At 38.7% G+C, this 23,571-nt stretch overlaps 1 protein-coding gene across 3 annotated transcripts in view; it reads left to right on the top strand.

Annotated features, from left to right (window-relative positions):
• MLLT3 (MLLT3 super elongation complex subunit) overlaps nucleotides 1-23,571 on the top strand; it is a 133,914-nt gene that overhangs the window by 90,170 nt on the left and 20,173 nt on the right. For all 3 annotated transcript variants that reach the window (XM_086770303.1, XM_086770302.1, XM_086770301.1), the window contains 2 exons: nucleotides 5,747-6,352; nucleotides 22,919-22,997. In XM_086770303.1, the coding sequence (XP_086626429.1) occupies nucleotides 5,747-6,352; nucleotides 22,919-22,997 (685 nt within the window). The remainder of the gene's footprint in view (nucleotides 1-5,746; nucleotides 6,353-22,918; nucleotides 22,998-23,571) is intronic.

The raw sequence follows: 23,571 nt of genomic DNA, 5'->3' as shown, positions 1-23,571 counted from the left end.
CCAATCCATTGGCTTAAGATAGACATGTTATTTCAATAGATGTAATGTTTGAAGAAATGCTTTTTTAATTAGAAATGAAAATAATACATGTTTTTATGATCACTGATACTAAATTGGTAGGCTAAGCCCAGAGTACAGTAGACTGGCCTTGCCATGCCAATGTGCTCAATTTAATGACTTCATAAAATTTAATGAACCACCCCTACCTCCTCCCACCTGCTTCTTTTGCTAATTAGGTTCCTAATGTCTGTCAGAAACTGGAGAGGTTTGAAATTATGTCCAGAGGATGCTGCTTGTTCACACTCGTGTTCAGCCAAATTGGGAATTACATTTTGCGGTGTGAAGTAACAGTCCAACACAGAGAGTTCTACACCATTTTTTACCTTGTAGTTACAGAAGTGTTTCAATCTGCAAATGTGTTAGCTCTTCAGCAGCTGTCACAGTCTGTTTGGATCTCTCAAATTTACAGAACTATGTACTCTTTGATTTAAACTTTATTTCATGAGACTATTAAGAAATACAACAAACACACACAACAAACAAGGCTCAGTCCCCTTTGCCCAGACTAGTCTATCAAGTGAATTCACTTATTCACCAGTCAAATCAGAGAGTTCATAACTTATAACCTGTAACTCTTAATCCATGCACTTAGGAGCACAAAAAGAAAAAAAAAAAATTAGTTACCTAGCCAAGGGTGAGGGTGCTCATCCTTCCTCCTCCATCATGGTGTGGGCATCCCCTATATCACACTGGGAAGCATGAAAGCCTCAAAAGCCTCAGTGATCCAGATGCTGATGGATCCACAGCAAAAGCTTCTTGAAGCTGCCAGACAACCAGTATGTGAAGATGATGGCTGCAGGAGACAGCAACTTACTGCATAACAGCCCTTCAGCTCTTCCTGGCCACCTGTATTGCCTACCTCATGCTCTCGCTGCTCCCAGCATATATCAGGCCTTAGCGTGACTTGTGTTAGGCAAAATCTGAGCAGGAGTTCAGTGCAACAGTCACAGTAGCACAGTTTTGCTCTGTTGGTAAAACCTTAGGTTTTTATCATATTTTCTAAAATATTTACTTTTGAAGATCTCATAGTACTGCTCTTTGAAAGGGGTTATGTATCTTAAGGTTCTATATGTACACAATGTTACTTGGCTTCAGAAAAAAAACCCGTCTGCAGGTATTTCAACATGCATATAATCCTCTGTATTATTCTTTTGATGTTTGTTATGCAATGTATCAATATCTAACATTCACTTGAGTTGCTTCAATATTTGATGAATACACAAATGTAAGCTATGGTGTGTAAATATCTTGCCTGCCAAAACTCGACGATCTCCATTTTACGTAATAACTTGAGAAAATACTGTTTTATTTATCCCTCTTGGCAGCAATGCATATTCACTCTTATTCCTTGCAACACTTCTTAAGGTGGGAAAGAAAAGAAGCATTTAAATACACTGTTAGATTCTGATAAGTAAGAAAGTGGACTGGAAGTACATTCTGATTTTTGGTATGATCTATGCTGTTCATTATGTGAATATTTAGCCACATTTCATCCCCACTAGCCTTTAACATTTGTCCTTAGGTTTGATATCATTTTACCAGTGAATGTATTTGGGGTTTTTTCTGTCTTACAAATTTTATGTTCCTCTTGCTGTTTCCACTAAGTTATTGTTGGCTTCTGTTAGGGTCATTGCAGAAACTTAGGAAATAAGAAAGATACTTTTTTTACTTAGAGAACGAATAGAGATCTAAAAGCAAAGGGTTGGCTATCTTAATGAAAGAGTAGCTCTCAGAGAACATGGCAGAGGTGTGTATGTGAATATATATATATATGTCTATATCATAAGTACATTATATACTTTTACTGTGATTTCTATGAAAACGTGAGTTTCCATCTTGTAGAAAGAGGAAAGAAGTCTGGTTTTAAAATTGATAAGACAAAGATCTTGAGTTCCTATTAGTTTTAATACTACTCTGCCCCAGTATTTCACGGCTCTCATCTGTTGGAAAACCGCTCAAATGAGTCTCTCCTTTTTAAAGCAATTTAAAATACATGGTAAGGAGTCTGTCTAGTTTATTAATAGCACGTACTTTATTCCTCCCCAGAGCAACACTTACAGGTCTGGCATTATAGAACAAGATGTGAAGATTAAAGCATTAATAATTAGTTCATGTATCAAACTTTGGGGCTGGTTTTGCATCAAATAAGATATGGAGCTTTTTTTTTTTTTTAATTAAAAAAAAAAAACCACACCAGGAAAGGAATTCTGACTAAAGTAAAACATCTTAAGGAATTATTAATGCTGTTTTATTTTTGTTTTTATTACTGGCCTGGGAAATAAGGAAGTGCTTGTCATCATACTATTGTTTGTTGTTGATGCTTCTGCTCATTGTTAATATTGGTGCATATATATTATATAGATACATAGTTAGATTTCAAAATCTGATTAAAAAAAAGTGCAGTACTTGTGCAAGAAACTTATGAACAAAAAGCACAGTTGAGTAATTTGTGCAGCACTGTGTGAAAATTCAGTGTTTCACTAATTAGTTAAGATAACAAAAAGGGAAAACCAGTTCAAAGTAATTATTTTTAATTGTTTCCACCTATTGCTACAGAGGAGAAGGGAGATACTGCTCTTTTTGCACATTATGATATGTGTAAATCGTTCAGGTCCTACAGCATTATATACTGGCGTAACACATACCAATTGAACAAGTCATAAGTAATTATCTGCCAACAGGGAACACACAAGTGGATATATTATCAGTCTAAATTTCTCCTCTTGTTGACACAACTTCCGTTGAACAGGCTAATTCTGCTTTGTTTTGTTGGGTCAGGTTTTTTCAGATCAGTTTTACTGACTATATTTTTAAAATTCGTCAGCCACTGTGGAGGTTGAGGCTGGCCATGCCCTGCTCTGGTCCTTCAGTTTTCAGCACACTGCTGCTATCCCATCTATGCTGTGGGTAAAACAATGCTTAAGTAAGAGGGAAGAAGAGTTAAATTTGTTTTCCCCTCTGCAGTTCTGTAAATTTGTGGCAGTGTTAGACAGCCAGGCTATACCACATCTACATATATACCAGAGGTTGTTGTGCTTTAACCCTGGTGGGCTGCTGAGCCCCACACAGCCGCTCGCTCACTCTCCTCTATGAGATAGGGGAGAGAATCAGAAAGATAAAAGGGAGAAAACTCATGGGTTGAGAGATAAACAGTTTAATAGGGAAAGTAAAAGTTGCTTGTATAAGGAAGGAAAAACAAGGAATTCATTCACTACTTCCCATTGGCAGGCAGGTATTCAGTCATCTTCAGGAAAGCAAGGCTCCATCATGAATAATGGTTATTTGTGAAGACAAATGGCCTGAATCCAAATGTGCTCTCCTTCCTCCTTTTTTCCCCAGCTGTTATTGTTGACCACAACATCATATGGTGTGGAATATCCCTCTGGTCAGTTGGGGTCACCTGTCTTAGCTGTGTCCACTCCCAACTTGTTGTGCACCCCCAGCCTTGATCAACGCACAATCAACATTATTTTGGTCACAAATACAAACCATAGCCCCATGCAAGCTACTATGAAGAAAATTAACTCTGTCCCAGGCAAAACTAGTACAAAGGTAAAAAAAGAAAAGCAGATTCTTAGCATTGTAGAATAGTAAGTGTGCATTCCTGGAAAATAAAACAGAGCTAGAGATTTGTACATGAATTTTGTACAGGTGAAAGTGTATCCAGTCTTATACAGATGAAAGGGTTTTGGGCACCACATTGGTCTACAGCTTACAAAGGACTTGGACGAATAACCAAACAAATTGTTGAAAGTCAAATCCAGAAGTACATTTATAATATTTATACTAACTAGCACCCTTTTCAGTAGTTCCCCATTTCCAATAATGCTTTATTTGCATAAAAATTATATTGGAGGAACACTTATTGTAAATATTGTTCATCGTCCTCTCTTTCAACCTAAGAATTTAATTAAAACTATGATTCTAGAACTGTGTATTGTGTATTGGGACAGCCCTAACTAAATATATTCCAACTTCTGACAAATACTGTCATCTTTTTGTTCTAAGGAGGAGTAATTAAAGACTCTTGAGCTATAAGATGTATATAGGTGTGAGCATGGGAATCCTTGGCATACTAAGAGTGTGTTGTCTGTATAATTTCCCTAAAGCTATTCCTGTTCTGCCGGTCATGAGTTTGATCATTTGACAGTTGGAGGGTGCAATATAGGCATGGCATGTGGCCTGGCATGTGGCGCTTGGGGAAGATCCTGCTTTCAAGAAGGGTTAGTTTTCTAGGTTCATGGGCTAACATACCGTTTTTCATCAGGAGTAAAACTTCACATACTTGTATTTTCTAGGTTAGTATTGGTTCTCTTTTGTCTTATTTTGGCTTGCATTGTTGATGAAGTCCTGTTCAGTATAAATCTATGTCTAGAGTTAGGATTTTTACAGATTTCACAATACATCAGGTTTTGTCCTTGATTTTTTTTCCCCAAGCTTTTAATATTTTCAGTTTTATACCTTTAAATCTCTGTTCTTGGGAAAGGAAATCAATGGGTACATGCAATGTATTTGTTTAAGTGTTTCTTTCTAGAAGTTTCTCAGATGCTAGGCAGTGTGTAGGCAGAAATGCTTATTATTAGCTTGGAAGAAAGTAACCAACCTAAACTTGTTTGCTGTGGGTTCCTGTAAATGTAAATGTCACTTTGCAGATTTGTAGTAGTATAAAAATGAAGCTTGTTCCTGGAGAGAGTCCTACAGATGTTTACTGTTTATAACAGTGCAGTTAGGGTACTGAGTGTTTTTGAGATCCTGAGTGCCCACTGTTAGCAGTTTCAGTGAAAGTGAGCAATGCTGGAGCTGTCCTCATCTTTTGAAAATTCCTGAGTGTTAATTACACAAAGAAAGGATCCCATACGACTCATTCCCTTATTGCTGGTTCTAGCTGCAGATGACCACTTTCCTTGCCACTTTGACTTTTCACGTTGAACTTAGTGAGAAGTTACACTGCTCTTCTCTTTCTGCCTTTGCCTGCTTTGTAGGACCTCTACACCCTCTCAGAAATCTTTCTCACTTATAATACTGGAATCTTAAAAAATGCTGTGAAGTACTCAACAGAGACAGCAGCAATAAATACAAAGAAGAAAACTTTTTTTTTTAGTAGAAGAGGTTTTCCATAAAAAGAGATTGACTGCTGAGATGTTGTGTGTCAAATCAAATCTTCCATAGCCAGGCTGGACCCAGCGTTGTTACTGTGTATGACGAAAACCATGTGGCAAAAGCTGGAGAGGATCACAGTAGAGAAGTCAAACTTTACCTGAAATGTCATCAAGAGCACATATTTTGCTCGGATCCTGAAGTTCTTTTCTTATGATGGTTTTTTTTCCTGATAGCTAATGGTCTTTGTTAACATTTCCTAAACTGCATTTGTGTTCATTTTGTGACATTTCTTAAAAAACATATCTAATTATTCAGATAAAAACTAACTTGTCTTGCAGATGCTGACAAGTAGTGGTAACTGCTCATGTTCCACCACCTTGTAACAGATAAGTTGACCAAAATGATGTGGTTTGTATCTGTTCTTATATAGGTATTTGCAGTTTCTGGTTTTCAACCTGCAGTTCCAAGTTTTTAATATGAATCCTGTGTATATATTCTGTCTGTCTTTTGGGGCTGTAAGAGTTCTTTTTCTTCCTTTTTTTTTTTTTTCTTTTCTTTAGTAAAATTTTGCATCTCCTTTTTGCAGGATCCAGCTAGGATTCTGAACACAAATAGCAGCAGCAGTAGTAACTGTTTTTCAAAAACCCAGAAGTTAACAAAGGAGCACAAGGAAAAAACTTCTAAAGACTCAAAAGAACATAAAAGTGCCTTCAAAGAACCTTCCAGGGAACACAACAAATCTTCCAAAGAATCCTCAAAGAAACCCAAAGAAAACAAACCACTGAAAGATGAAAAAATGGCTCCGAAGATGGCCTTCAAGGAACCCAAACCCATCTCAAAGGAGCCAAAATCTGAAAACACCCCCATCCTCACTGTAACAGGTGGGCAGCAGCAAGAAAAGAAGACTCCCACAAAAAGGCCCTCTGTTCTGGACTCTGATGAATCTTCTGCAAAAAAAAGAAAAAAAAGTGGCTCGGATTCATTATTTAAAAGTTTTTCTAGCACTCCACCGCTGATTCTTACTTGTTCAGCTGACAAAAAACAGACAAAGGATAAATCTCAACTCAAAGTGGGGAGAGTCAAAATTGAAAATGATGCACTGGAAAGGAAGACCCCTACTCTGCCACCATTTGATGATATTGTAGATCCCAATGATTCTGATGTGGAGGAAAATGTATCCTCCAAATCTGAAGTAAGTGTTGTTTGATTTTGCTTCATATGAGTATTCTCAGTATGTGGGATTGTGCACCATGTTTGTATTTTCCCCTTCCTTTCTCCTGTTTACTGGCAGATTGTTCAAACTGAAGGATGTTGACTGCCAGTTGTTCAAATTTAGGCATCTTCTAGTTGAATTGTATTACCTATTCAAGTCCACTCAATTTATAAATCTGTCAGCATTATGATGAATGAGCATTTGGGAGATGGCTATGCTGTTCTTTTGATCTTGTTTTTTTTGAAACTCTTTTGTGAGAGAAAAGGAAAATTGATTTAAATGCTTGTACTTCACACCCTATATCATTGTGTTCAAGTGTCAGAGAATTCCGAGAATTCAAGAACAAGTTACAGTAGATTAGAGTGTTATTTGTTATTTTTCTGCTAAAAAGGGCAGTTCTGTGAATGATACTAGTTTTGTGGAGGAGTTCCTGGAATCATCACTCTGATGAGGAGAACCATGCCTGCTTGTCTGTTTCAAGCATCCTTTGCTCTTTATTACCAGGATTTTAATTATTCTCCTAGCAGACTTTGTTTTTCGGAAACTTCTTTTATAGAGAGACAAGTAGAGAAAGAAAGAGGTGGGAAGAGAAGGCTTGTTTGGTGCCTTTATTTGTGCTTATGGCTAGAAGTAGTGTGCATGGTAGAGAGGAAGTCTTCCCAGCTGTGCCTGTTCAGTTCTCTGTTTTTTCTGTTTTCTGTTGTGTGCCTCTGTTATTGCCATCAGATTCGTAGCCCTGCTTGCCCTCTCTGGAACAGACAATAAATAGCCTGCTGTGAGGAGGTGTCAACATTAGGTTTTTACTTCATAGAAACTTGCCCCAAGGGAGAAAGTTATTTATTTCTGAAGTGACCTTTTAATGACTGGTCCCTTAGGGCACGCAAAGGCTGTAAAATTTAGAAGGTGCGGAATAGGACAGACTCCGCTTTACAGCATGGCACTGGTGATATTGTGGTTGGGGTGGCATTCTGGTTCTGCCTTAGAACTTAGGAATTTTTCTTTAAACCTAAAAATGTTCACACTTGTCAGTCTTCATGTGAATGAATTTTTAATGTCCTCAAAAGAAGCTGAATCTTCTATTTTAATTTATGTCAGCACCTACCCTTAGTGTAGTCAGCTAATTAGCATAGATTTTACTTTCAGATTTCTTATTCATTCAAATAGGTGCCATGTAGTGGTACATACACTTTTACTGGCAGCAGCAGTTCTCTATTTTTCTTCAAATACAAAAGAATTGAGAGGAGCAACTGCAGTGTAGCTGGAATTTTACAAATCCAGACACTACAGAGGTGTGTGTGTGCTGCCTAGCCACTTGCAGATAACTGATACATGAAGGATATGGATGGTCCTTAAAATGGATCCTTTTTGACTGTTGGCATGTATTTCCCTCTTTGTTGTCTTGCAGCCTCTCACTCATTACCAATGGTATAAGAGGTACACCCTTTTATTTTTCATAGGATGACGTAAAACCACTTGCTCTACTCTTAGTCGTCCATCTGCAGTTGACTTGCAGGACCTTAGAAGTTCCTTGATTCTGTACTAAAGGAAAAATGCAGATTCAGGGTTTTCTAGTACTGCAAGCCACTGTTACTGGGAGGGTAAACTAGCAGAGTCCGCTCAGAGAGAAGCCAATCCTGCTGATCAGGGCTCTGGTGTATTTTAACGTTGGTGTCCTGGATCGTGGAACAGATAGGTCTTCAGTGGGAGGGCCAGTGTGGTCCACATCTGTGTGGGTGAAAAGCATGTCTGCCACTTTGGGACTGAGCTCATTAATAGATCAGGCTGAGTATGGCTCCTGTCAGTGACTGGATACTATTTAGGAAGTGAATAATAAACTTATTATTAGAAAAGATATGTAGAAAACCTGGAATAATTCGCTAAGGTGCCTGTGGATTCACACCATTGTTAGTGCTGTGGGAGAAAGAGCTGGGCAAGCCCGGTTAATGAGTGTCTACAGAATTTCACAAAGAATCATTCCTTCTACACATCACTGTTTGCTTTTAACCAAGGAGCCTAATGAAAGGCAACGGAGCAGTGTAATAGGGGTAATTCTCTGTGTTGGAAAAATCAGTTGGAACTTCTTGTCTGTGTTGGTGGTTTCCTAAGCATTTCAGGAAAAGTAGTAGATTTTAGAGGTAGATCTATAAAGGTTATATCCTATAAATATAGTTATATAAAGAAAAAAAAAGTGAAAAGTTGCAATGTTACGTAGAGCGTAATGGAAGTGAAAATACGATAATGCTTTTGCTATACAGGAACAGTTGCTTCAGATCTGTTAATATTTCATGATGCTAACCAACATAGTTGCCTGATGCTGGGAAGACACTTCTTCAGCAGCGTGTTCCAGCATATTCAGTCAAATGTTATTTCTCACTTTGGTACAGTTCCAGTGGTGGATATCGTACCATTGATGAATAAAGAATGTGTCATTATTTAGGTGTATATTTGAGAGTAAATTATCCAGGATTTCTTTCTTTGGCTTTAAAAAAGCAAAACTGCAAAACCCATCTCAGCAAATGCGTGTTAGATACAATGGAAAAGATTACAAATCAATACCTAAAAAAATTTTAGGATACGACAAAAATATTAACTTTAAGTCAAGTGCATTTTTTTCTAGTTTAAGTTACATCTATGACATAGTGCAAACCCAATACTGTTTGAATTATTTTAATAAAATTACTAATAACTTTGCTAAGAATTTTGTGAGGACAATATTTTCTTCACTCTGTGGAGTAAGAGTGTTCTTGTTCTCAAACACGTGTCCTGAAATAGTGACTGTTTGCTTTTCTTGGTGTTAGCTCATTAGCTTTCTTGGTATTAGCTGTAACTGCTCTGTAGCTAAGGTTGTTTTGCTTCACCTAGAATTATTTAGTCATGCTTTCATATTTTACAGAGAGTTCAGTTTGTCAGTAGGTGCACAAAAAACAGGGAGGATAGAGATCTTTGTTTTGGAGGAGTCTTCCCTTGACAAATGTTCATTGCTTCTGAATTTTCCCCATTAACTCATTTTTTTTTTTTTCAGTATGTGAGAAGCAAGTTAAGAAGTGGGACATCAGTAAACAGTGCTGGTGTTGTCTCTGGAAATCTGTCCAACAAGCCACATAGTAGAAGTAGATGGGGACAGTACAGCAACATGATTAAAAAAAAAAAAAAAGGACTTTATCTTCTTGATTTTGCTGTGTGTCTGATTGTGAAATACGATGATGTTCTCGTAACATTTGCGTGAGCTGCATACTGGTGTGTGAGATGGGGAAATGCAGAGTTTCTGATCTGAGGGAGACATTTTCTGTGGCTGGAGCTGCCCCTTCTAAGCTGTAGACCCATTGCAGAAGGGATGTTCTGATACTTCTTCATTGATGTTACCTGTTTCACTGGGAGGAAAAAATGGTGCATAGCTGTAAGTGAAGCTGCTGCAGCTGAAAGGCAGAAGGGAGATCAGGCAGATCATGCAGACCTGTTTAGAGGTTAGCAAATGTTCTCAATGTATCTCCAGTTGCAGCTATCTGAGTAAAAACTCTTTAAAATCTGCCATGCATGAAAGTGGTTTGCTGGTGGATTATTTTAGAGAATGTGTCTGGCTCTGTTGGATTAATTTCTGCTCCTGGTGTGATTATTTTGCATGTGATGCGTGTTGTTTCTTCCCTTCTGTAGGTCCCTGCAGTTGTACCATCGCCATTGGTAATCGTAGCAGCCTTTTGGCACATTGGAGGCTGCAGAAATACAAACTGAGCAGGCATGTGTGCTGTCAAATAGCAATAGCTCAGGGCTGGGAGTTTCAGTTGTTAAAAGCAGAATACTTCAGCGGATCTTTTGCCTCTGGAAAAAAATGCCAGCTCCTTCTTAGAAAGTTCGCTACAGGACAATGAAAATACAGTAGTGATCACATAGGCTATGGGTTTGTACTTAATTAACTGCTTGCACGTCTAAAAGCAGTCTTAAAGTTACAACGTAAGTGCCTTTTTAAAGTAATCCATAAAATGCCACTTTGGATCTGGCACATGATCTATTAATTTGACTGTTACAAAAGTGGAAGAATATTTTGAAATTTACAAGACCCCTATGGTCTTGTAAAACCTCCAGGCCCTTGTTAGCCAAAAAAAATCCTGCTTTCTGCCAGGGCTGGGAGCCAAAGTAAGATCTCTTTCAGATAATCTTTAAAGTTAGAAATAACAGTAGTGAAATAGAGCTCTATGTGGAATTCTAATGTAGTTCCTCAGGGAAAAAAAGGAAGCTAGGCTTTAATTTTTTTGTGAAGCTGTGACTGTTAAGATATTTAATGATGCAGAAGGGGATTGGTACTGATTATGTCCTTCATTGCAGGCTGGGCAGTGTGGGTTTGCAGCCTGTTGTATCTCAGAATCTTTACTTTTTGCTTGATATTTTAATGCATTGTTTCTGCATTTAGTTACTTTTAGTCCAGGTGTGAGGGCTGCTCTTAAATCCCTGCCAGCCAGTCCTGTGGGACTGTTTGCCCGTGGTACTCCTGTGTCGAGGAGGTAATTCGATGGTTGTAAACAACTGGGTGTTAACAGGTCATGGAAATACTGTACAGTCCAAGGTGTTTCCTTCCAGATGTGTGCTCAGAGAGAAATAGTGGCCTAAGATAATCAGACCTCCTTACAGAAATGGTCGTAGGCACAGGTATGCCCTATGGCCATCAGCATCTCCTGTCTTATGGCACCATTCTGCTGCTCTACCAAGCCTGTTTTTATTAGCTGGTACTATGAAGGGAAAACTGCATTAGCTTCACTCACAAAAGCGTAGGTGCATATTAAGCTGCTCTTAGGCAGTGAGATGAGCCATTGCTGGATAAGGAAGCAGCAAGATTGACAGGCAGGGATTCCTCTGTAGCAGCAAGCTTGGATGTTAAACTGAGATGCTTTTGTTACTATGGTGTGTTAGGAAATCACTGTCTTACAAAAACGTTAAGGATTTAAAAACAAAATGGTGGAGAGAAACTGTGTGGATATGGTTAAATGTCCAGATTGCAGATGTAATCTTGTGAGAGTCAGGAAATTTTGCGTTCTTGAAGCAAAGTCATGGATATTGAGTTGTTTTTTTCAGCTTTAAGCAATGTCATCTTTTGACCACAGAAATAATGTCATGCATTATTAGGCTACTAGTTCAGGCCACAGTATTTTACTTTATTTTATTTATACTTTAATTATATTATTTCGTTTGTAGTAAAAAAAGACTTTGTGCCTGGTCCAGTAAAGTTTTGTGAGATGAATGCAGTCAAAATGCTAAGATAGGATATTTTATTTTTATCATGATCAGATGAGATCTTCTCGATACGAATTTCATTGCTTTGAAGTTGCTTTATCTACTTACATATATTATGTTGTGATCCAGAGAAATAGCACCATATAATTAAAATAAAATCCAACACCTGTTAGTTATCAGCTGAAATACTTTAGCTACTTCTACAATAGCTAGATCTATCCAAGACTTTTAAGCCCTTTTATTTTTTATGTGGAACCATCAAGTTTACAGTTGTTTTCTTTGGCACAAATAGCATGTTTTACTCATGTACTTCTGAAGATTTGATGCCGAACTCCCCATGAAGTTCATTAGCTAATTTTCATAACACTGCCCATTCAGGAGCTTGTAATCTAGTCATGACAGCTGTGAATTCTCCAAGGCACACTATAAAAGCACAGTTTATTTTTTACCTTTTAAATGCTTGAGTAATCCCCTGAAGTTTAAATTTTATCAAGACAGGGTAAAGGCTACCTGAACTCACTACTGCCATGAGTGTGTCACATATCACGCTCATATAGAAGTATCATAGAACCATAGAATGGTTTGGGTTGGAAGGGACCTGTAGTCCAACCCCCCTGCAAGAAGCAGGCACATCTCCAGCCAGATCAGGTTGCTTAGAGCTCCATCCAACCTGGCCTTGATTGTTTCCAGGGATGGGGCATCCAGCACCTCTCTGGGCAACTTGTTCCAGTGTTCCACCATCCTCATTGTAAAAAAATTTTTCCTACTATCTAATCTAAATCTATCTCCCTCTATTTTAAAGCCATTACCCCTCATCCTGTCAGAACAGGCCCTACTGAAGAGTCCCTCCCCATCTTTCCTGTAGGCCCCCTTTAGGTACTGGAAGGCCACTATAAGGTCTCCTCAGAGCCTTCTCTTCTCCAGGCTGAACAGCCCCAACTCTCTCAGCCTGTCCTCATAGGAGATGTGCTCCAGCCCTCTTATAATCTTCGTGGCCTCCTCTGGACCCTCTCCAGATGTATTGACAATTCGTTGTCTGCTGTGGAGTGACGGCCATTCAACTTTTCATTCTGTGGAGCCCTGGCATTTTGCTGGGTGTTGGCACTAGATGCCACACCATGGGGGGATGCTGTGGATGGGCAAGGGGTGCTCCTGATGAACATCATGTGCCTGTCCCAAACTCAAGGATGATAGTGCCTGTATGTCACTGTTCTTCCAGTGTTGACATGTGCATGGAACCCTGGTACAGGGAATGCAGATGTAGTCCAGCGGTGCTCGCTCTTGTCCTCTTTGTTGTTGCCTGTTCCCTCATGACAACGGTGTCCTCTCCTTCACTGAAAAATTAAGGCATACCAGCCAGCAGTTTCTGTTTAGGGAAAGACTCATGCCTGCATCTAATTTCAACAGTAATTTTGATGTTCGCTGAAGGTGGTCCTACATCACCACACTGGCACTAGAAAAACTGTAATTCACTGAGACTTTAGGAAGTGTGGGTGTGTTAGGAAGTGTGGGTGTGAATTTGGTTTAACTCACTGTGTCATCATTCAGCAGTGCTGTCTTACTTGGCTTAGTCGATACCTTAGTAGGGCTGATGTTTTTGTTAGAAACATCACACTTTTCACACTTTTTTGTACAAACAAATCAACAAAAGGCTTTGAGTAAAACATTCAGCTGTGTTGGTAGTAATTCTTATAAAACATTTTCTATTAAAAGCTTCTAAGCAGGCTTGCATCTTCCCTTGAAAACAGAAATCCTTATCAACCCAGCTGAAATGTGTAGGTTGTGCTTGTTCTGTCCTTGAGTATGTTAGTGGGGTTTGTAACGCTCCTCTCCAAGCAGCAATATCTCACGCCATTCGATCCCATTTGGGGCTAAAAACAAGTAGGTGCATATAGCTTTGGTAATCAGACTGTGGCTATGACGGGACCAGGAAATTTGCTAATTAACGCTGATTTTGTCCCATTGAAAACGGTAGTCCTTGCACACACCTGTAGCACAGCAAGACAGGGCTGCCTGATCGTAGGACATGTATATAGGGTTTTTCAGATTACCTTGAGATATGTTACCTGTTCTTTCTGTGGATGTCTGAACCTCTGTGGAGGAATTGCTTACTGTGTACTAGCCGCGCTGCAAGCCACCTGGCCAAAGTGAAGGAAATTATGTTCTGTGTTGCAAGAATTAGTGGTTTGGACAGCAGAGTCAGAAGATAAGGATAAATGGAGCTGTTTGTGCTTGTCTGAAGCTATTTAGATCTTCACAAAACTCATATCATCACTTCAGAGCGACGTAAGAGGAGAATGTTTAGAGGTGGCTGATAGTATATACCCCATCACTGGCGGAGCTATGTTGTCTAGCTAAGGTGAGAAGGCAGCTCTGCTGGTGCCTAGGTGCTCTGAGGAGAGATCACTCCTCTATCTGGGGATCGGTGGCCTCAACATTGATTACCCCAATCAGAAAAGCGTTGCAAAAATTATGCCCTTTAATATTACTGTTGGTGAGCAGTTGTGATTTAGGACAGAAGTAAATCAAATAACTTTTCTGCTTTATGCGAGGTCATTTTTAGGTATTGCCTAAAGAGTGGGAGGAGATGACATATGAGTCCAGCCTGGGTGTTTTCAGTGATTCAAATGATCAACCACAGAAGTGTCGTCATTTAAACCATGACAAGAGTAGATATAGGCTGTAATAATTTTAATTTCTTTCGTTGTGTGAATAATTTTTCTCCCATTGCCCATGCTGCTTTAATGCAGTTGGTTAATACACTGTAACTTTACTCTGTGGATGAAAAGAACGTGGTTTCAAGACAGTGCTTATAGCATTGTGTCTTCCGCAGGAGAGTAAAATATCATGAGTGGACAGGAATGTCAAGCAGAGAGCCGTCATCTGAATATTCAGGCCAGCAACAGTTCAGTTGCAAAGTTTCTTAGGTTCAAGGCAGGGAAAGGCTGGCTCAAGGCAAAAGGAAAAAGCCACTCTTGGTGTTCTTGGTGACCTAAATTTACTTTGGCAGGGGACCATTAGGAGTAGATAAAATTTTGTGAGTTAAATGTTACAGTTTTAGCTAAAAAAACCCAGTTTGTAGATGTGATCGTTTGGCGTGATATTTTTGTGCTTTATACAGCAGTTTTAATCCTTTGAACTCTGTAAAACTCAAGATTGATCAGGATTGTAGTATGTGACATCTTAATTTAGCCAATATTTAAAATAATAATAATAATTAGCCAATATTTTTAATAAATTTAGTTAGCTGTATCAATTACATTACAAATATATTACACTACAGTATAATGGCTTGAGTGAAATGTAGTTTAAATATAAACAAGTATTAGATATTCTTATTTTTAAAGAGATTTTCTGCGTCTTTATCTTGTGTTAGTAACGTATTACACCTTATGAAACAGATGCAAAACTTTTTCTACTAATGTAAAGCTGAGATCACACTATAAAAAACCTATTTTAACTCTCCAAAGCAGGGACAAGGAGCTTTAAATTAGCAGTATTTTTTTTTAAGCAATCTGTAAAAGTACATGTATACGCAAATTCAGCCTACAGTGTTACAAGATTTGCTAAAAATTGTGACACTTTGAAAACTAGTTTGAAAGTTTTGTTTTGTTTTAAGGACTCAATAATTTTTCAGGGTACTATATAGCTTTTTAAATTTTTCTCTCTACAGCTTTTAAGTGAAACTGGAATAGACAGACATGACAGCTGAGATTTTCACAGAATCATTAGTTTGAGAAAAAAGTAAATATAATAAGGCTTGCTGTAAAACTGACAGGGCCAGCAGAGATGTCATGAAAGAGCTGCACTAGATCTCTCTATAGTCTATTGTGAAATTTTGACAGGTTTTTTTTTATTATTTTTTGGGACATGGGTTCAGGACCCAGTGGTCTGCAAGAGGAAATACAATGCAGGAGGATTCTGGGGCAGCACTTCAGAAGAAAAGCTGTCGTTTTTCATGTGTTTAGGTCTGTATTTACTTGGTGTGTATGACCTTGACAAGATTTCTGCATAGTAAAGGTTTAGTGTAGGGTCCTGCTGCGAGCACTCCAGAGAGTTTGAGCTGCATAAGAACAGAGAGGAACTACGGTGAATTTGCAAATCTGTGAGTACCTGCTGAGAAGACTAGATCTCTAATGATGTGGAAATGTACTGTAGTACAGAATAACACCCATAAAAGAAGTTTTAGAGATGGTTCTCCAGCTGCTTCTTTGTTAATAGGAGTGCATGAATTTCTAACATCAGGGCCTCAGATCTGGGAGAATTTAGATGAACATCCTTCCTACTGCACCAAAAGTGACAGTAAACTGTCTGTTCAGTTTCCTGAACAGTGAACTGGGACCGCATAACATCTGCCCTTCTCAGTGCTGGTATGCAAAGTAGGGTTCAGGAGAGGAAACAGGGCAAGAGAAGAGAGTTGAAAAGTGTTGGCTTCCAATACAGCAGCTGTCGAGTCTGGCCAGAACAGCTACCACCTATATTCTGCCCTTGCTATTAGTCCCATTAGAGCAGAAAATGTATATTAGTTGAATGAAACTCTCATATTGGCTTTAATACATAGGCTGAATTTTCTAGTTTTTATCTAGTACTAAAATTGAAGTCTAGACTTTCTTTCTAAAACACGTTTCTCTCCTCTGTTGGCTTATGAGAGCTTTGTGGTAGAATGTTCTCAAAGGTAGAAGGTTCTCAAAGTGAAAGTTTAAAAATCATGAAGTTGAACCCCCAGAAAATCAGTATCTGAGTATGACTTACCAGCTTAATTTCTCCTTTCCACACTTACCAGAGTACTCTGATCACAGAGTTTTCATGCCACTGCTTATAAGATAAGCAATATTCTTCAAACAAGCCATTTATTTAGGATATCTTCATCTTCCATTTGTGGGTTCCATTTTTGTGGAATTTTTTCCACAGAATTCTGACTTTGAAGAGAACATAGAGCTTTCCCATATTGCGCTACTGGTACTTTATTAATTCTTGTTAGTTCTTATTAATGTCTTTTCATACGTTTCTGAGGAAATGTGGCCCACATAACACAATTTTTAGTACCAATTATGAAAAGCCCAAGACTTTTTATAACTTTATCTTTGCCAGCATTACCTACATATTCAGAACAGAGTTTTCATCCTACTTGATTGGGGTTATCTGACGAGAACTTCCATCAGTTTGCACTTTGCCTCTTTCAGTTTTTTAACGGCCATGTTCATACTCACGTGACCTTACAGATTTTTAGTTTACTCACTATCTTGTAGGCATGAATTCTGTAGAAACCATAGTATTCAGCTGCTCTGCATGAGAAAATGATAATCTTCTCTCCTGTACTTCTTTGCCTGCTTTACTGTGTGTCTTCTGCTCTTACCGGAAAGTTTTCTTCAGCAAAAATATTCCTACAGGCAATAGCCTTCAGTAATGAGGCTACAGTGTACTGCAAAATATTTTTTTTTTTGTCTACGTATGTTAGCTCAGTCTCCTGTGCATGTGTCTTCTCCAAGTCTTACACTAGCTTGAGTATTTCTGAATTTTTATGTTAGCAGTGTCTCAAATTTATTTTTTATTTATAAAGCTAAGGCAAAATACGTACATGAATAGAGAAGGAAAAGAATTTTCTTTCAAAAGTAGATACAAGTTTCAGTAGGAGAGTCTCTGAAGAAAGGCAAATCCTGCTTCATCCAACGCAACTGTTCAGATCAAACAGTTGCAATGTTTCAGTTAAGGTATTTTCTGGATATTAATTGTTAAATGAAGGATGTATTTCAGATTCACAGAATCAGACTGGTTGGGGTTGGAAGGGACCTCTGATGGTCGTCTGGTCCAAATCCCCTGCTCAACCAGGGCCACAGAGCTGGTTGCCTAAGCCTGTGTCAAGACCTTTTTTTTTAATATCTGTAAGGAGGGACACTCCACAACCTTCCTGGACAACTTGTGCCAGTGCGTGGTCACCCTTGTAATACAGAAGTGTTTCCTCATGTTCAGAGGGAACTTCCTGTGTTTCTGTCTGTGCCATTGCTTCTTGTCCTGTCACTGGGAACCAGTGAAAAGAGCCTGGCTCCATCCTCTTTGCATCCTCTCTTCAGGTATTTATTTATGTAAGATTCTCGAGGTCCTTTTCTGCGAAGCTACTTTCCAGCTAGGTTGCTCCCAGAGTGTGTTGGTGCATGGGGCTGTTCTTCCCCAGGTGCTGGACTTTGCACTTCTCCGTGTTGAACTTCATGACATTCTGATCAGCCCATTTCCCTAGCCTGTCAAGATCCCTCCGTGTGGCCAAGTGACCCTGTGGCATATCAGCCACTCATTTAGTTTTGTATAATCAGCAAACATGCTGAGGGCATGCTCTGCCTCGTCATCCAGATCATTAATGAAGATTTTAAACAGGTCTGGACCCAGTATTGACTCATACTGCTAGCTACTGGCCTCCAAATAGATTTTTGCAGTACTGATCAGCACCTGTGGGTCCAGCCATTCAGCCAGTTTTCGAGTTCACATCATTGTCTGTTCATTGAGCCTGTACATCAGCTTGTCTATGAGGATCTTAGGGGTGACAGTGTCAAAGGCCTTACTGAAGTCCAGGTAGAAAATATCTACTGCTCTCCCCTCATCTACCAGGCCAGTCATTTCATCACAGAAGTTTATCAATTTGGTCAGTCATGACTTGGTGACTGCTCTTGATGATTTTCTTATCCTTAAGTGCCTGGAAATGGTTTCCAGGATTAGCTGCTCCATCACCTTCCCAGGGAGTGAGATGAGACAGACTGGTCTGTAGTATCCTGGGTCCTCCTTCTTGCCCTTCTTGAAGACAGGAGTGACCATTGCTTTCCACCAATCTTTGGGCACTTTTCCCCAGTCACCATGATCAATCAAAGATTATCAAGAGTGGCCTTACAATGACATCTAGCAGCTCCCTCAGCGCTCAGGTGCATCCCATCAGGGCCCATGGACTTGCTAAGGTAGCAGGTACAGAGTCAAGTTAGCTAACAAATAATCTCCATCAACGATACTGAATTATTGTTTGAAATTACTCTAAATAATTAAGGCAGCTGATTGTATCAATATAATAGGTCACATTCTCTGCCAAATGACTGTCTCTGCCTCCTCTCAAAAATCAATAATCTGGCATTTCCTGTTTAAATTTTACATCTCTAATCTTAAATTACTTATCAAAGTAATTTTTTAGTTCCTTAAACATTGTACTTATGAATAAATCTTTCCATACAAAAACAATTAATTCCACTTTCTATTCCATAGCCCCGTTCTTCCGTCATCCCTGTGAGCTTGCAATCTGCAAGCTAACTTTTGTGAATAATTAAAAAGGAACAGTTTTACCCTGCCTTGGAGATTAGTTGCTAATGTAGCAGCTTGAGGAGGAGATGTAGTGATGCAGAATTTGAGCCGAGTGCAGGCAGCTCAGTTCAGGGCTGTGGTATCACAGACATCCAAATGGTGTCTCCACTTGGCAGTGGCACATGTGGATGCTTTATGGATGGCGTGGGACTGTTCTGTCCTTTGAGCTACAGATGGGTTGGATTACTCTACTAGAAGTTGAGGCGGTGGTCAGTGACAGTGCGCTTAAGAGGTGGTAGAAGTTTTAAGTACAGGAATCTTGTTAGAGAAGAAGGCTTGTCCTGGGGTAGCGTGTTCCTCCTCCCTGAGAAGCAAACTTCTGACAAAGTTATGATGCTATACTCAGCTATAAGCAGTTTTAAGTGGATAGAGTTTTCAGTATGTATGGCTCAGGGAAACATAAATCTTTAGACTATTGCATGTAAAGATAGGAAATATGTAGATTGGCTGATATGAAATGGGATATTACTACACCACTTAAATTTTATTTCAGGAAACAATATGTAAGCTTCCTTTAAAAATGGTTCAGGGGAAGGCAAGAAAAGCCATTGTTACCCACATACAGATGTTTTATATTTTTAAACATAAATAAGGAGCTTGAAATGATGGGGTTTATTTTTAGAAGTAGTTATATGCATCTAGGCGACCATGAAATATTACAGAAACAGCTCTGTTATATCCTGTGTCATAAACAGGTGAGTCGGCCTGAAAGTTGCGGCCCAAGGGTAAGGTGTTGTACGACTTGCAAAAACAGACCAGAGTGTGGAAGTGACAGAAGCCAAGTGATTTAGAGCTGGGGAAAAAGGTACCTTTTCAGGGAAAACTTGAGCCAAAGAAAAGTCTCTTTTCTTGCCTAACAGTTTCAAATCACAGAACCCCTCAACCAGGCCTAATAAAGAGGCCAGTGTCTCCTGTGTGTTGATGTGACAGCACTAAAGTGAAATAGACTGTCTAAGAATGCAATAAATCATACCGGGTCATTGCACTAATGAACAGTTTGGGCCCAAACCTTCATTAGCTTGTCTGCAGGAAGAGAAAACTAGTAAAACAGGAAAAGGACATATGAGAGAAGCTCTTTGCTGGTACTGCCTTAAGCTTTTATTGCTGAAGGACACCCTTTAGCTAATTTCAGACTCGCTTAAAAAAAAGAAAAAAAAAAAAAAAAAAAGCTGTTTGGTGATTAGTGACCAGTGGATAAGAGCAGAAAGCCCAAGTGAATAAAGCCATAAATACCTAAGTCCTTGGGATAACAGCCTGTAAAACTGTCAAAAAGCATTGCTTAAGTGACGAAAGATAGCCTCTGGTAACTAGAAGCTTCGCACTGTAGGAACTAATCCATATTCATATATGGAAGGCATATTTTTAGTTATTTCTAAAAAGGCAAGTCTTTTCTGTTAATAACATTCATTCTTATGTTAAAAGAAGCTGTTTCCTCTGAGTGCGCCCTCATCCCAGATTTCTCAAAGTTGAAAAAGCTAGTTTTAATTTCCAGTACTTAACAATTTTAACATTTATGCTAATCCGTGTTTCTTGGAATAGATTTTCAAACAGAGCAGTTTAAGGAAATAATGTAAATTGCTTCAAGAGACATTAAGAACCCTTTTTAAAGGAGTAGGGATGATCATTTGTGTTTCACTGGGACTTTCAGTGGCTTGGTATCTCAAAGTGATCTTGCTAAAGCAAGCAAAATTTTTACCAGGAAGGTATTATAACAACTTTATGTGTATTCATACCCATTCCTTCTTGTGATTCTGTCTCAGTTAATGCTGGGAGAAAATTTTGACACAGAGGAATTCCAGTGGTGTTTGCATGCCTTATAATGTGAATGAGACCAGGCCTTTTCCCTTTTTTCATTTCCAATAAACTGATTCAGAAACAAAGTAGTGAAGTTTTAAGTGACAAATACCACCACACCTGTGTGATTTTTGTTTCCTACAGTTTTAGCACTTAAAATATTTTAAACTTTAGTGTTTAGGCTTTTAGTGTTTATTGCTTTTTTTAAAGGAATGAATTTTACATAAGTTAAAGTTTATTTTGAAATTAATAAAGGATAAATACAGTTAATAGAAATCTGCAGAAACCAGTTGTCAGCCAGTAAATTCGCTGCAAAATCAGAAAGTGACAGATAAACCAGATGTTTGAGAGTAACCTGAAGCTGGAAGACTGAAACTAATTTCAGGAATGATGGTGTCTTTTGAGTTTACATTGGCTCTTGTTCTTCATCAGTGCAGTCTGTTTCATGCTGTCATAATTATTTCCCAGCTAAAAATCTTGTATGGTTTTGCAGAAGTGCAGGCAGTTAAAAAAAAAAATTCAGGGTTTTTTTTTTTTTCTGAAAAAGCTTTTCAGCTTGATTTTTAGAGCAGTGTCAAGGGATGCTACAGTGTCTTCCAGAAAAGTCTAATGCGGTGGACCATGTAAGAATCTCTCTCAGTACTCAGATTACTCAGATTTGGGTTGTGTTGTTGGTTGGGTGGGGTTTTTTGATTCATCTGTATACAAGTTGTATGTACCCATGCAGTCGGATCCAGAGTTTGTATTTTGTCTGTGTGTCTGTGAGAACTGGAGCTGGTGTTGATTTGAGGAGAGCAGATGTTAATGGTGTTTTTCTCAAGCATTCTGTTGCCCAAATAGGCATCTCTCATTGTGAGAAAAGGCAGTAAAAGGCTGTAAATCTGCCTGCTTATTATGGAAGGCAACAATAGATTGATTTATGGAGAAAAAGCAGCTGTTAGGCTTAGGTAGCCTGTGTGTGTGAAAACCGAGTTTTAGGGTGGCTGGATATTACTGCTGTTATTTTTGAGAACAGTTTAGTTCTGACTTAATCACAAGGGTTATTGCACAGGCAAGAAGAATCAGAAAACTTTCATTAGCTAGATAACATATCGCAATAACACAGTTGTATAAAATTTAAAGTGTAAGCAGGTTTTCTTTTGAATAGTAGATTTTATATGATTACTTCCTAACCTGGTTTTCACCATTCCGTCTATATGGGCACTTCTTTCTTGGTTTATGTTCTATGTTACTGTCCCTCTGCCCACATACTAGATTTATTCTGTGTGTTATGTACACAGATGAGTGTGCAAGTACGTACTGACACCCATGCACTTAAAGCCACTGAGCCTAAGAAACATCAGAAAAGCACATGGAGACAGGCACATGGCAGTAGGAAGCAAGGCTTCTTAGTACAACTCTTAGAAGCCATAACCACTACAAGAAAAAACATACAGAATTTTTAGATGAAGTAATAAGCCTTTCTCAGTAATTTTATAGAATTTTAGAGACAAATTTATGCATTTTTTAAAAAATACTAGAAAACCAATATATAGAACTCTTTGTTACATAACATAAACTGATTTTAACAACTCTGCTTTAAAAGTCTCATTCTCTTTTGTAATCACTGGGTTCCCGATAATTTCCCTGTGTAGCAGGGCAATCTTTCTAGTTCAGTCACTGTTACAATCTGTAGGGTCTTAATACATATGGAAAGTTTTGGGATTAGGAGAAATCCAGTAACAGCAGAAGGGTTTATTTTGAATTTTCGTCTTAAGACTTAAGAAAGAAAACTGTCTGAGATTTTCTGGCATTTAGTGTGGTCTGCTCAGGTCTTCCTCTGTTTTTTGATTCTTATACATCATTACTGACTTGGAAGATGTTGCAACTACAGTATGACACAGGAGCCTTAGATCTGTTGTAAACTGATTTAGGCTTTCATGTTGTATAGCCTTTCAAACAAGGTGTTGTGAACTTCTTGTTAGGATGTTGGCTCTAGTAAAGAACCAGACATGATGTAGTAGTGTGTGCGTATGTTGAGTGCGTAGCAATTTCCACAATATTTGCCTCAGAAACCTGAAATAAAGATCTCTGAGTATTACTCCATTCTATATTCTTGACAGCATGCCTTATGCAGTAACTAACAGTAAGGCTTTTAGGCAAAAATGTTTCTTACAGTGTTACTTATTTTCTTTTTTTTTTTTCCCTTTTAAGTCTGAACAGCCTAGCCCTTCCAGTTCCAGCTCCAGTTCCAGTTCCAGTTTTACACCATCTCAAAACAGCAGACAACAAGGTACCAACAAAGGAAAGAAACTGAAAGGAACATGTGAAATGAAGAAGCCAATAAAACAGAACTGGTGGTATCTCATTACTACTTTTCTGCTGCCTTTCACAGCCTGAACTGGCCACAGTTTTGCTTTGGAGACTTTTCCTCAGGTTGTTTTCAGATGTGGCTGTAAGGGCAAAATAAAAGGGGAGAAAATGTGCAGGGTATTTGTTTTGAAGCACTAAATACATGCCAGTCACTTAACAGATAGTAAACTCAAAAGAGCTTCTTTTTTGAGGTTGTTCTTTTGCTGGGTTAGGTAGCATGGCACCTGGCTCCATCTGAAGCCCTGCTCAGGAAGATGTGGCTTCCCATGGGAAGCCCAAGGATGTCTGTATATGGAGCCTTTCAAAGGGCCATGATTTTCCCAAACTTATAGGGAAGTTTTAAGAGCATGCAGTATTTGCTTTAGATACGTGGCAGGGGAAGATGATGGTTAAACTTTAAGTTGACTGTAAGTTTGTATTATGGTTTTCTGGCTAATAATTATGATTTACTTGGAACTCAACAAAAAAAAAATGCATTTTTCTTCCCAGAGAAC

Source organism: Chlamydotis macqueenii, chromosome Z (assembly GCF_036417535.1).
Source record: "Chlamydotis macqueenii isolate bChlMac1 chromosome Z, bChlMac1.mat, whole genome shotgun sequence".
NCBI classification, from domain to species: domain Eukaryota; kingdom Metazoa; phylum Chordata; class Aves; order Otidiformes; family Otididae; genus Chlamydotis; species Chlamydotis macqueenii.
Note: the sequence above shows the minus strand (reverse complement) of the source record. Positions and strands in the feature narration are given on the sequence as shown.